A 12,835-nucleotide genomic window follows, 5' to 3' on the forward strand; every position below is an offset into this window, starting at 1 on the left:
CAAAAATGAATATAACCAATTGAATGACATATTGCAGGATAAATCAATGTTAGAGTTTACATAGCTGGCCATAAATGGATGTTGCATTTTACTTTATGGGTTGGTTATGCAGGCTTCATCTAACCCATCGCTTTCTACTACAGATAATAATATGATTAGGCTATATCTTTACATTTGTTTTTTTAACAGTGTCAGATTGCCAGTCATTCCAATTAATTTAATACCCCTTGAGCTTCAAGAGTAGGACTTGGAAATATAGATTAGCCAACTTGTTTTACCTGAACATAACCCCAAAACTAAGGACTAGCCTACTCTGTTACTACTCTGTTGTTTATGATTTTGTTGTCATGGAGGACTAATTGGGCTCATTGCTTCGAGTTGAAAAGTAAATGCTGCTCTCGGAATTGCATGCTTTGAGCACTACCGAAAAGTGCTATTTGCATGTGAAAAATGTGCCATATGCCGCATTTGTTATAGGCCTATTGTTGACGTTTTTGTTGGTGACACTTTGATATCTCGATAATTTGCAGCTGTTTAAGTCTGTCAAAAGTGTGCGAGTTTGGGCATGTGTCCGTTAGGCCTACAGATTTTGTTGTTGAATCAGCACGAATTAGATTGAGCAATAAAAGCGCCAGTGGTGGTCTTCTTAAATTAAACTTGTTTTTGACATTTTGGAGTACAATACCATGGGGGAGTTTTTATTCCATATGCTGGGATCCACACTCTGCAGCTGTTGCAAGAGCTCATATTTCACTGGCTGTCCACTGGGGGCGTATTCATTACGCTGTTTCTGTTGCAAAATGTTTCTTAAACGGAATCAAGCGGAATGAAACGGGGAGGGACCTACCTGAATTTGTCCAACAGAAACTATTGTTTTGCTCTGTTTGCTTCTGTTTGGTTAAGCGATAAACGGTTTCCGTAATGAATACACCACTGGTCGCAAAAATAATGATTGATAGGCAGCTTTAACTTCTTCAATTCAACCATTATTGGGTTAAAATACACATAAGCCTATAGGCCTACATTTGTGAACAGCCATCCACAACAACCACAATTTGTAAGGAGTAAATATCTAAATGATAGAGCAGCACTGTGATTCACATCAACGCGCTATGTAGCCTAGCTATGTATCGCCCGTAGGCTATACCACTGTTGTCGTCATTACCTCCAAGTGTTTATTCAAGTTGGATAATCGTTGGATACCGACAGCAATTGCACCATTGGAAGACTGCTTGAACTGTAGCATATACAAAAGCCTATTCCTTCTCTTTTCCCGCGATTCATCAAATGCATTTGGTGTGTCATCATAGTGGTCTCTGACTTGTGGTCAGACTTACTCAGTCTGAACAAACTTAAACTTGCACCTTTTTTCAATGCTGATTTGAATGCCATTGAGAAAACAGAAAGGTGTCAAATAATCTTTTCGCAAACATCCTTTCTGAATTTAAAAGTATTCCTAGAAATAATCATCTAGTTTTTCTAATTACAATATTTTTGCTGGTAACGGATTACAGTTACAGTTTTTTGCAATTCGTTACATGTAATCGGTTACTCCCAAACCCTGTACATTAGCAACAATAGCTACTCTTCGCAGGGGCCACTGCATGTTGAGCCTGGTTCCAGAATAGTTTGAGCTGCTGTGACAATGGCCATAGGAGTTGGCAGCACACTACAAAGATATCTGGGACCAGCAGATGTTGTTTTATGATGTATATTGGCCCGAGATAGATGATTTGTTTGTGTTTGGTTTTGTTCAGAATATGTGATGATCAGTGTTGGGGGTAAAGCATTACAAAAGTAATGCGTTACGTAATGAGATTCCTTTTATGAGTAACAAAGTAAAGTAATGCGTTAATGTTTCTAAAACAATAAATGTATAACTAGTAAGAAGTAATGTGGTATATTGTTTCATTTCAATAATTAACCAAAATATCACAGAGACAAACATTTTTACAGGGCCGGAGGTTACTGTGGTAAGGCAACTTGAGTCATGTTTGTGCCTGTGAGATTGAGAGAGTCTGACTAGTAGCCACGTCGTCTTCTCTTCCCTAGTAGTTGAAACTCAAACATTGAAAAACAACCTAGCTTGTGAACAAAACAATGTAAATAGCAAAGAAACACAAGGACAAAACTCAGTATACTTTCGTTTCAAGTATATTAGAATAACTGTTGTGCCTGTGCGCAGCGTTCTTTGACTTTGTGCGATTAATTTACCAGCTATGAAACAAAACGGCAGAAATACTTTGAAAATGTTTGTATTGCTATTGCTATTAATGAGATCTTACTTGACTATTTTTATTTACAAATTTGAGTGAAATGATCGCACTGTGGAGCCCTGACCACCCGCCAATGTGGCTGGTGAAATAGACATGGAAACAGGGCCTAAAATTAACACCTGCCACCCGCCAAATGTGGGTAGATTTTGGCATTGGCGGGTGGCAGGTGTTAATTTTAGGCCCTGTTTCCATGTTCCAATCTCGACTTGTTTCCATGTTCCAATCTCGACTTGTTTCCTCATTAAGTTCTTGAGCGAGCAGAGAAAGGCTGTTTGGAGAAAGATTTTGAATGAAAAGATAGGAAATCTGTACAGATGTTTGGCTTACAGTATATATGGCTAATTAAGCAGCCCATATACACTGAGTATACCAAACATTAGGAACACATTTCTAATATTGAGTTGCACCCCGTGAGTTGGACTCTACAAGGTCTCGAAAGCGTTCCACAGGGATGCTGGGCCACGTTGACTCCAATGCTTCCCACAGTTGTGTCAAGTTGGCTGGATGTCCTTTGGGTGGTGGACCATTCTTGATACACACAGGAAACTGTTGAGCGTGAAAAACCCAGCAGCGTTGCAGTTCTTGACACAAACCGGTGCGCCTGGAAACTACTACCATACCCCGTTCAAAGGCACTTCCATTTTTTGTCTTGCCCATTCACCGTCTGAAGGGGAAAACATACATAATCCATGTCTCAATTGTCTCATGGCTTAGAAATCCTTCTTTAACCTGTCTCCTCCCCTTCATCTACACTGATTGAAGTGGACATCAATAAGGGATCATAGCTTTCACCTGGATTCACCTGCTCAGTCTGTCATGGAAAGAGCAGGTGTTCTTAATGTTTTGTACTCTCAGTGTATAGCGCAGCACTTGTAGACTAGCACAGGAAAGCAGCGCAACAGATAAAAGGAGAAACTAGTGATCCAACCTGAGTTAGTTAGTAGCTTATCTTTGGTAGAGCCTTGCTCCCTCCGACAGTCAAACAAACTGTGAGATTGAGATTTTTTTCATGAAACTAACACAAAGTAATATAACTAGTAATAACGCGGTACTTTCCACACAAAGTAATATTGTAAAGTAACGCTTTACTTTTGTTAAATGTGACGAGTAATATGTAATATACTACTTTTCCAAGTAACCAATCCCAACACGGGTGATGATGATGGTAATTAACCATAAAAGCTGTTGGGCCGTGCAAGGACAGTGATGACATTTTGGCTGTGTCCAAAATGGCACCATATTCCCTATATAGTGCACTTTATTAGACCAGAGCCCTATGGGTGTGAGCACGTTGTGTGCAGTGACAGTGACAGGGGCATTTGAAATGGCAAAATATCCGCTATATAGTGCACTACATAGGGAATAGGTTGCCATTATACAGATGTAGGATCTTAATTTGATCACTCTTTTGTTGCTGAGAATTTTCTTGCAGAGCAGGAAATGCAAACTTGTAGTGTATTCAAGATTTTAAAAGGCTTCTAAAGTTTGTAATTTCCACTTTAAAATATATCAATCCCTACAAAAAATGTCCATTAATTATGATCCACATAATAATTCACATGTCCTGTTGCTGCAAGACTATTGTGTTGCTGTAGAAAACTGGCTCAAATGAAGATACTACATCTGTAGTTGCATGCTGTCACTGTCACTGCAGACTACACACTCACACCAGCCAATTCAGCAGCACCCACTCTATGACTCAACCAGGGAAATGTCCTAACATGTCATCCCAATAAGTCTGCACATGTTGATGAGTCACGCAATGACTGGACTCTTTACTGAATTAAGAGAAAAGCAACTGCATATCAGTCAGACAAATGAACCTGTTAAATATGGAAGTCGACAACATGTAGGGCTGGTTTCCCAGCCAGATTAAGCCTAATCCAGGACTAAAAAGCATTCTCAATGGTGATTCTCCATTGACATAATGGTATTGTAGTAGTGTGTGCATTACATCCTTGGAACTGACTGACACACACACACACACACACACACACACACACACACACACACACACACACACACACACACACGCTTGCAAGACTCATAGCGCTACTTACCTGTCAAGAAAGCATCTCTAATGTGATCTGGTTCGCCCCGGGATGTGCATCAAGTGATTCTCCATTGAAATCTTTTTTTAGTCTAGGACTAAAATGAATCCGTGTCTGGGGTCGTTCCATGTCATTTCAGCAAGCCATGACACCCACCATCTCAGATTGTGCTGAAATCATTTATGTAGTTAAAAACAGATAAGATAAGCATTATGGAAACAGTATTTTGTTGAAATATAATTTGGGGAAAAAAATCCCTCATCAATCTACACATTATAACCCATAATGACAAAAAATAAACACCTTATTTACATAAGTATTCAGATCCTTTGCTATGAGACTCGAAATTGAGCTCATGTGCACCTGTTTCCATTGTTCATCCTTTAGATGTTTCTACAACTTGAATGGAGTCCACCTGTGGTAAATTCAATTGATTGGACATGATTTGGAAAGGCACACACCTGTCTATATAAGGTCCCACAGCTGACAGTGCATGTCAGAGCAAAAACCAAGCCATGAGGCCGAAGGAATTGTCCGTAGCTCCGAACAAGGATTGTGTCAAGGCACAGATCTGGGAAGGATACCAAAATATTTCTGCGGAATTGAAGGTCCCCAAGAACACAATGGCCTCCATCATTCTTAAATGGAAGAAGTTTGAAACCTCCAAGTCTGTTCCTAGAGCTGGCCGCCCAGCCAAACTGAGCAGTCGGGGGAGAAGGGCCTTGGTCAGGGAGGTGACCAAGAACCCGATTGTCAATCTGACCGAGCTCCAGAGTTCCTCTGTGGAGATGGGAGAACCTTCCAGAAGGACAACCATCTCTGCAGCACTCCACCCATCAGGCCTTTATGGTAGAGTGGCCAGACAGAAGCCACTCCTCAGTAAAAAGGCACATGACAGCCCACTTGGAGTTTGCCAAAAGGAACCTAAACGACTCTCAGACCATGAGAAACAAGATTCTCTGGTCTGATGAAACCAAGATTTAACTATTTCGCCTGAATGCCAAGCATCACGTCTGGAGGAAACCTGGCACCATCCCTACGGTGAAGCATGGTGGTGGCAGCATCATGCTGTGGGGATGTTTTTCAGCGGCAGGGACTGGGAGACTAGTCAGGATCGAGGGAAAGATGAATGAAGTACAGAGAGATCCTTGATGAAAACCTGCTCCAGAGCGCTCAGGACCTCAGACTGGGGGCGAAGACTAACCTTCCAACAGGACAACGACCCTAAGCACACAGCCAAGACTACACAGGAGTGGCTTCGGGACAAGTCCCTGAATGTCCTTGAGTGTCCCAGCCAGAGCCCGGACGAACCCGATCGAACATCTCGGGAGAGACCTGAAAATAGCTGTGCAGAGACGCTCCCCATCCAACCTGACAGAGCTTGAGTGGATCTGCAGAGAAGAATGGGAGAAACTCCCCAAATACAGGTGTGGCAAGCTTATAGCGTTATCCCCAAGAAGACTCAAGGCTGTAATCACTGCCAAAGGTGCTTCAACAAAGTACTGAGTAAAGGATCGGAATACTTATGTAAATGTGATATTTACATAAGATATTTACACCTGCTTTTGCTTTGTCATTATAAGATAGTGTGTAGATTGATGAGGAACAAAAACTATTTAAACTAGTTTAGAATAAGGCTGTAACGTAACAAAATGTGGAAAAAGTCAAGGGGTCTGAATACTTTCCGAATGAGTTCTCTATGTCTGACAAGTAGTATGGCGCTGCGGCTGGGGTATTGTTCTTTATCCTATGTAATGTATTCTCTGTGAATTTGGTTATGTTTTTTTCCCCATGTTCAGAGAAATGTGTCATTGAAGCTGTTGGGTTTATCTCCCATCCTACATCCTGATATTACCAGGTTCTGATCACTTGATAGTCCTGTTCCTGCTATTAGGATATCTTTTTTTTTGTTTACCTGGCCACTGTTTCAAATGCAAACTTTTTTAGCATTTGTGGCATAAGTCCAATGCAAGTAAATGGTACCTATATTATCATTTTCGCGCTTCACATTCAAATCATCTATAAGTAGCATTGAGATATACAATCAATTTTTTTGATACTTTAGGATTATTTGGACATGAAGCATGTAAATGCTTAAATAGGTACCAATGACTTGCATTGAATTTGTGACACAAATGCAAAAAAGTTAGCATTTGAAACAATGCCGAACAAAACCAAAGCATGGGTTGGGGGATTCTACAATTGTATTTTCACCTAATAGCAGGAACAGCACCATGTAGTGGTCAGAACCTGGTAACATTAGGTTGTTGAATGGGGGACACACCAAATTCTCTGCGAATACATAACATAGGATGAAGAAACACAACTCAGAGCCGCAGCTCCATACTACTTGTCAGACATAGAGACATTTTGAACATGTCTAACTCATTGTTAGAAAAAAGTTTGGTCCAAATCAGATGTTAGGTACTATATTTATTGAATGTTATGAGAATCCTATAAATTAAATGTGCCAATTTGGGTGCAATCAATTAGCTTAATTTCTCAGAGATCAAATTATATTTCATCAAAATAATGTTGCAGGAATGCTAATCTTATCTGTTCCTAACAACAGAAACGATTTCAGAACAATCTGAGATGGTGGGTGTCGAAATGCTTTTTTGGGGTGGAACGACCTCCTGGGAAACGGACGCTTATTGTGTAATCTACAGACATGAGTAATTAATCAATGTTTCTTTTCACTGAACACTTCAATTAATTAGTATGGGTAAGTGTTTGTGTACAGTCGTGGTCAAACATTTTGAGAATGACAGAAGTATTGGTCTTCACAAAGTTTGCTGCTTCAATGTTTTTAGATATTTTTGTCAGATGTTACTATGGTATACTGAAGTATAATTACAAGCATTCCATAAGTGTCAAAGGCTTTTATTGACAATTACATTAAGTTTATGCAAAGAGTCAGTATTTGCAGTGTTGACCCTTCTTTTTCAAGACCTCTGCAATCCGCCCTGGCATACTGTCAATTAACTTCTGGGCCACATCCTGACTGATGGCAGCCCATTCTTGCGTAATCAATGCTTGGAGTTTGTCAGAATTTGTGGGTTTTTGTTTGTCCACCCGCCTCTTGAAGATTGACCACAAGTTCTCAATGGGATTAAGGTCTGGGGAGTTTCCTGGCCATGGACCCAAAATGTTGATGTTTTGTTCCCGGAGCCACTTAGTTATCACTTTTGCCTTATGGCAAGGTGCTCCATTATGCTGGAAAAGGCATTGTTCGTCACCAAACTGTTCTTGGATGGTTGGGAGAAGTTGCTCTCGGAGGATGTGTTGGTACCATTCTTTATTCATGGCTGTGTTCTTAGGCAAAATTGTGAGTGAGCCCACTCCCTTGGCTGAGAAGCAACCCCACACATGAATGGTCTCAGGATGCTTTACTGTTGGCATGACACAGGACTGATGGTAGCGATCGCCTTGTCTTCTCCGGACAAGCTTTTTTCCGGATGCCCCAAACAATCGGAAAGGGGATTCATCAGAGAAAATGACTTTACCCCAGTCCTCAGCAGTCCAATCCCTGTACCTTTTGCAGAATATCAGTCTGTCCCTGATGTTTTTCCTGGAGAGAAGTGGCTTCCTCGCTGCCCTTCTTGACACCAGGCCATCCTCCAAAAGTCTTCGCCTCACTGTGCGTGCAGATGCACTCACATCTGCCTGCTGCCATTCCTGAGCAAGCTCTGCACTGGTGGTGCCACGATCCCGCAGCTGTATCAACTTTAGGAGACGTCCTGGCGCTTGCTGGACTTTCTTGGGCTGAAATGCAGTGGACATTTTTGGGGGGGATTCAGTTTATTTTCATGGCAAAGAGGGACTTTGCAATTAATTGCAATTCATCTGATCACTCTTTATAACATTCTGGAGTATATGCAAATTGCCATCATAAAAACTGAGGCAGCAGTCTTTGTGAAAATTAATATTTGTGTCATTCTCAAAACTTTTGACCACGACTGTACTTACTGATAACTTGTCAAAGCACTCAGTGATAGCATGGTATAGCTCATCACTGATATGTTTTTCTCTGATTACAGTATGTCACAGAGACGGAGAGCAACCTCCAGCAAGTCAAAACTCTGTTGGCAAGCACTCAGAAGGACAAAGTAGAGCTGGCCAATCAGCTTGAAGAAGAGAAAAGGTACGGTGTCAGGGATTTCTATGGAGTGATCTTGCTGGTTTGGTCCTTTTTAGGGCAATTCATTTGTGGCACAAAAATATATAAATACTAAATTGCTCAGAGCAGTTAAATATCCTGTTTTAATACAGGTATGAGGTATCCCAATTTAATATATATTAAAAGTCTCCACTTTTATGACAACAGGATATTACTATTGTCATCTCGGCAATTGAAACCAATGCAAAAAAAATCCTCAAGTGTGAAACCACCACCGATGTTATTCCATTTAGGGTACTCAGAAGAACATTGCTAGCGCATTGTCATTGTCATATGCCCTGCTTTTAAAAGACACAACAGTTTATTAGCTAGCTGCCCTAGCCGTCTTTGGTAGAACTTTCAGCTGTGAATAAAATCTATTGTTCCAGGAAAAGAGATATGATTCGTCCCAATGGCACCCTATTCCCTATATAGTGTAGTACTTAATACTTTTTTCAATAGGGTAGCCATTTGGAACAGATCCATGGTTGTCTGTGCTGTAATCAGACCTGTGCCAAATATATATGTCAAACACTTTCACATACTTAAAGTGCGCTTGATTTAGCCTGACCAGTTTAAGGGGTGGGAGCACTTTTGGGACTATTCCATTGGTTCCATTGCACTGGGCAAGCTCAATCAAGTGTACCTCAAGTGATTTAATTAACATAATGTATGCAGTTCTTGAAGTGGGACAATGCTTTCCTGTACAGTGTACCGAGTCCGACTCCTCTAATTTTCTACTGCTGAAGTACTGGCACCTTTTATGATGAGTACGGTCACCCAAAATGAGTACCCGCACCTATTTTATTCTACTTGAAGCACTGTCCGTATGTATTTGACCCAGGTGTGGTCCTGTGTAGCTCAGTTGGTAAGAGCGTGGCGCTAGCTACGTGAAGGTTGTGGGTTCATTCCCCACAGGCCTCAAATATGCATGTCAAAAATGTATGCAGTCACTGTACTGTAAATTGTTTTGGAAGAAGCCATCTGTCGGGTTGTGATGCTCTTCTGTGGCACTTCCCTGACACCTTGTGGCTGACGTGTTATTACAGGAAAGTGGAAGACCTTCAGTTCAGAGTGGAGGAGGAGTCAATCACCAAAGGAGACCTTGAGGTATTTATCAACCGTTTTGTAAAAAGCTTAGATCAACAATGATTTGATAAACGTGTTTTGACGGGATGAGAATGTGTGTTTATAAGACTACTTTTGCAAAAGTGATCAAATGTTGCTCTTTCTATAGTGTAATGTGAAAGATATTAATTGAGTAGTAGGCTAGTAGCTAACGACACTATGATGCTCAGTTATGTAAGAGTGACCAAAAGCCTGTGCCAAACATATAGCGATTAAAACATTAAGTGAGCAAATATAGACAGAGGAACGTTGCACATTTTCAATGTTTAGGGACGGCAGGTAGCCTAGCGGTTAAGAGCCTTGGGCCAGTAACGGAAAAGTCACTGGTTTGAATCCCTGAGCCGACTATGTGAAAAAATGACTAAAATGTAAATGTCTGTCTGTAAAATATCTGTCCTCCTTCAATCTCTTGACTGCTGTTACAGAAAATCCCATGAGATGTGTATTTTTCACACAGTCTCTTCAATCTGTACAGGTTTCTGTGTCTTGTCTTGTTCTCTACGTCCGGTCTCTCTCCTTTCTCTTTCCTTCTCTGTAGACTCAGACGAAATTGGAGCATGCCCGTTTTCAGCAGCTTGAGCAGAATCTGTTCCTCGAAAAGTCGAGAGCAGAAAAGCTTCAGAAAGAATTAGAGGTGAATCGGGTAACTGGAAAAGCTAGCCCATCCTAGAGCCCCTGCCTGTAAACATTTTATTTTGCGCTTCACCCCTGTATCTTTTGTTTTGGTTGCTGTTGGACTTGCAGCACAAATCCTTGTCATTCCTGTCCTGCACCTGTCTCCAAACTCAGTCACTCATACAGAAAATACTAGTGTCAGTTACGTCATCAAACGGCATAGACTACAATCAGAATTGGGTGCCATTGCCCTGATTTATTTATCAATGCCAAGAATGCTCTGTACAGACATTAGGTTTCATGTTGAGAGGAACAAATTGCTAGCCTGACGACTCACACTAAATTATTCCGCTACTCTGTCGTTCGCTACATACTTTAGTCTGAGACTGCCATCATTGAAGTTGTTTGTGGTGACGAGGGGCATTGTACAAAACAAAGCCATTTAACCAATCAGAGTATCAAAGCCAATGACACATTTTCAAACCACCACTTTACCCACGTGTGTTCTGGCTCTGGCCCAACCCATAGGTTTCTGGACCAATCAGAAAGCCCCGAATGAGTTCGCATTCGGTGAAGGGTCGGAGATGTACTCAGATCCAGACTCATTGCGGAGAAGAAACTAATGTCCGTGGACGTGGCGTAGCGTTTGGCCGGAACAAGGAGTCTGGGTAGCCTGAATCGATTTTTTCATTAATGAATGAACAATTGGACTCACATCCGATAGAAAACCACTCCCTCTCTCTCTGGCTGCGTCTCAAATGGCACCCTATTGCCTCTATCGTGCACTACTTATGACCAGAACCATATGTGCTCTATAGGGAATAGTGTGCCATTTGAGACACAGCCTCTATCTATCTCTCTTGGCTCTCAGCCCCACTGCCACTTTGTTTCCCATCAGCTGTAATGAGTGTCGGAGTGTTGGAGACTGCTCACTCGGCCCTGGTTGTTACTGCAGCCGAGTGAAGCTGAAGTCTCAGCCAGCTCTGAGTTTTCACCTTTCATCTGTAGCGATCGCTTTTTCCTCGTTCCTTTTGCCTCCCACTCAAAAATCGTGTTTGAGTTCCCAGGGTGCCACTCCTGGAGTGGTTGTCAGCTGTATTCAGTGTCGTTTCCACTGTTGATGTCATAATTTTGTGTTAGTTTACAAGGAGGTTAAATTGGTGGCATAATATTAGAATTAGCACCAATGTGAAACTTCCATTAAATTCTGCTGAGGACCAAAATCTTGCCTTATACAGTTATGTACAGTTATATACATTCACACATTCATTTTGTGGTGAAACACAGTTAGACAGCACATTTGGGTCATGAATGTTATATAGAGCTACAAATATACTGATTTTACCTACAGGGAAGACGCAGTCTTGATGCAGCACCCTTGAGGTTGGGTAAGAGAACCAAGGTGAAACAAAATGGACTCATCGTTTCGTTCGGCTCTGCTCAGCTATCTAAACTGTTTGATTCCCAATTGTCTATTGTTGACGACGTCGATCTTGCGAAGTCAATCTTGCCTTTTTCTTGGACTTAATTATTATCTGAATGCTATTAAGGAACTTTTTGATAACTACTTTTCCTAGAAACCAATCAACTGTAGTGTTGCTTTTGTCTCAATGGTCTGTATTAACTTACTATGCACTGCATGTCATCAGGTCTGCTCTGTCAAACATGGAGTTCTGTCATTTTAATTGGATGTTTGAAAATGTCACACTTTAATTGCTATGTGTGCGCCTAGTGATTGCCTATCTATGTGTAGTGTTATGTCTGGGGGTTTTCTGTGGGCTTTGTGCATCTGCCTGGCTTCTAGAGTGACAAAATTGCAGAGAATGGCTTGCTTTCTTCTCATAGGTTGCACTGTGCCCGCTGATTTAAAAGCTTGACTTGTTTTTGACGTCTGCGAGCAAAGCGTTTCCTCAAACCAAGGGATTTCCACTGTAATGCTTAGCAGTCTAAAAGGCCCAGCTTGTACGCTCATATGATTCTCAATATGCCTCTTTTCCTGGCCCTGCATGCTCTATTCAAGCATTTTATTCGAACGATTGGTGCTTGAATGATGTCATCCTGTTTCAGGCATGACGTCATCCCCATTACAGGACTGACACTATTCGGTAACGGGTATGATGTCATTCTGTTACGGGAACGACACCCCTGACAGATTCAGTAATGACTCAAACCACATTAAGGCAATGATGGGCTCTCTCTCTCTCTGCCTCCACAGCAAAGCACGGTTGAGGAGCAGAGCCGCGTCATGCAGCTGGAGGATGAGCTGGCCCTGCGGCGGGCCGAGATCGAGGAGCTCCAGGTCCGGCTCCAGGACTCGTCCATGGACGGGGACTCCACCCAGGGGCCGGTGGCCCAGTCGGAAACCCTTCTGCTCCGGGAGCAGCTCCTGATGGCAGGCCGGGAACACCGCAAGGAGAGTAGCCAGCTGAGGGAGAAGTACAAGGCGGCAGTGGCAACGGGCCAGGAGGAGACAGACAAACTGAAAGCCATGGTGGACAAACAGAGCCAGGAGATCATCGAGCTGAAGCAGAGAGTCCAGCAGGCCACTACAGAGAACATGGAGATGATGGACAACTGGAAGGTGAGAGGCACTATTCTCAGAACAG

At 42.1% G+C, this 12,835-nt stretch overlaps 1 protein-coding gene across 1 annotated transcript in view; it reads left to right on the forward strand.

The window, feature by feature from the left end:
* LOC311135843 (CAP-Gly domain-containing linker protein 2-like) overlaps positions 1–12,835 on the forward strand; it is a gene marked incomplete at its 3' end in the record, with an annotated part of 100,003 nt that overhangs the window by 80,189 nt on the left and 6,979 nt on the right. The window contains exons 6-10 of the mRNA XM_084169873.1: positions 8,368–8,471; positions 9,536–9,596; positions 10,153–10,248; positions 11,581–11,631; positions 12,445–12,810. Coding sequence (XP_084025999.1) covers positions 8,368–8,471; positions 9,536–9,596; positions 10,153–10,248; positions 11,581–11,631; positions 12,445–12,810 — 678 coding nt within the window. The remainder of the gene's footprint in view (positions 1–8,367; positions 8,472–9,535; positions 9,597–10,152; positions 10,249–11,580; positions 11,632–12,444; positions 12,811–12,835) is intronic.

This window comes from Coregonus lavaretus (assembly GCF_964263955.1).
Source record: "Coregonus lavaretus genome assembly, chromosome: 10".
In the NCBI taxonomy this organism is placed as follows: domain Eukaryota; kingdom Metazoa; phylum Chordata; class Actinopteri; order Salmoniformes; family Salmonidae; genus Coregonus; species Coregonus lavaretus.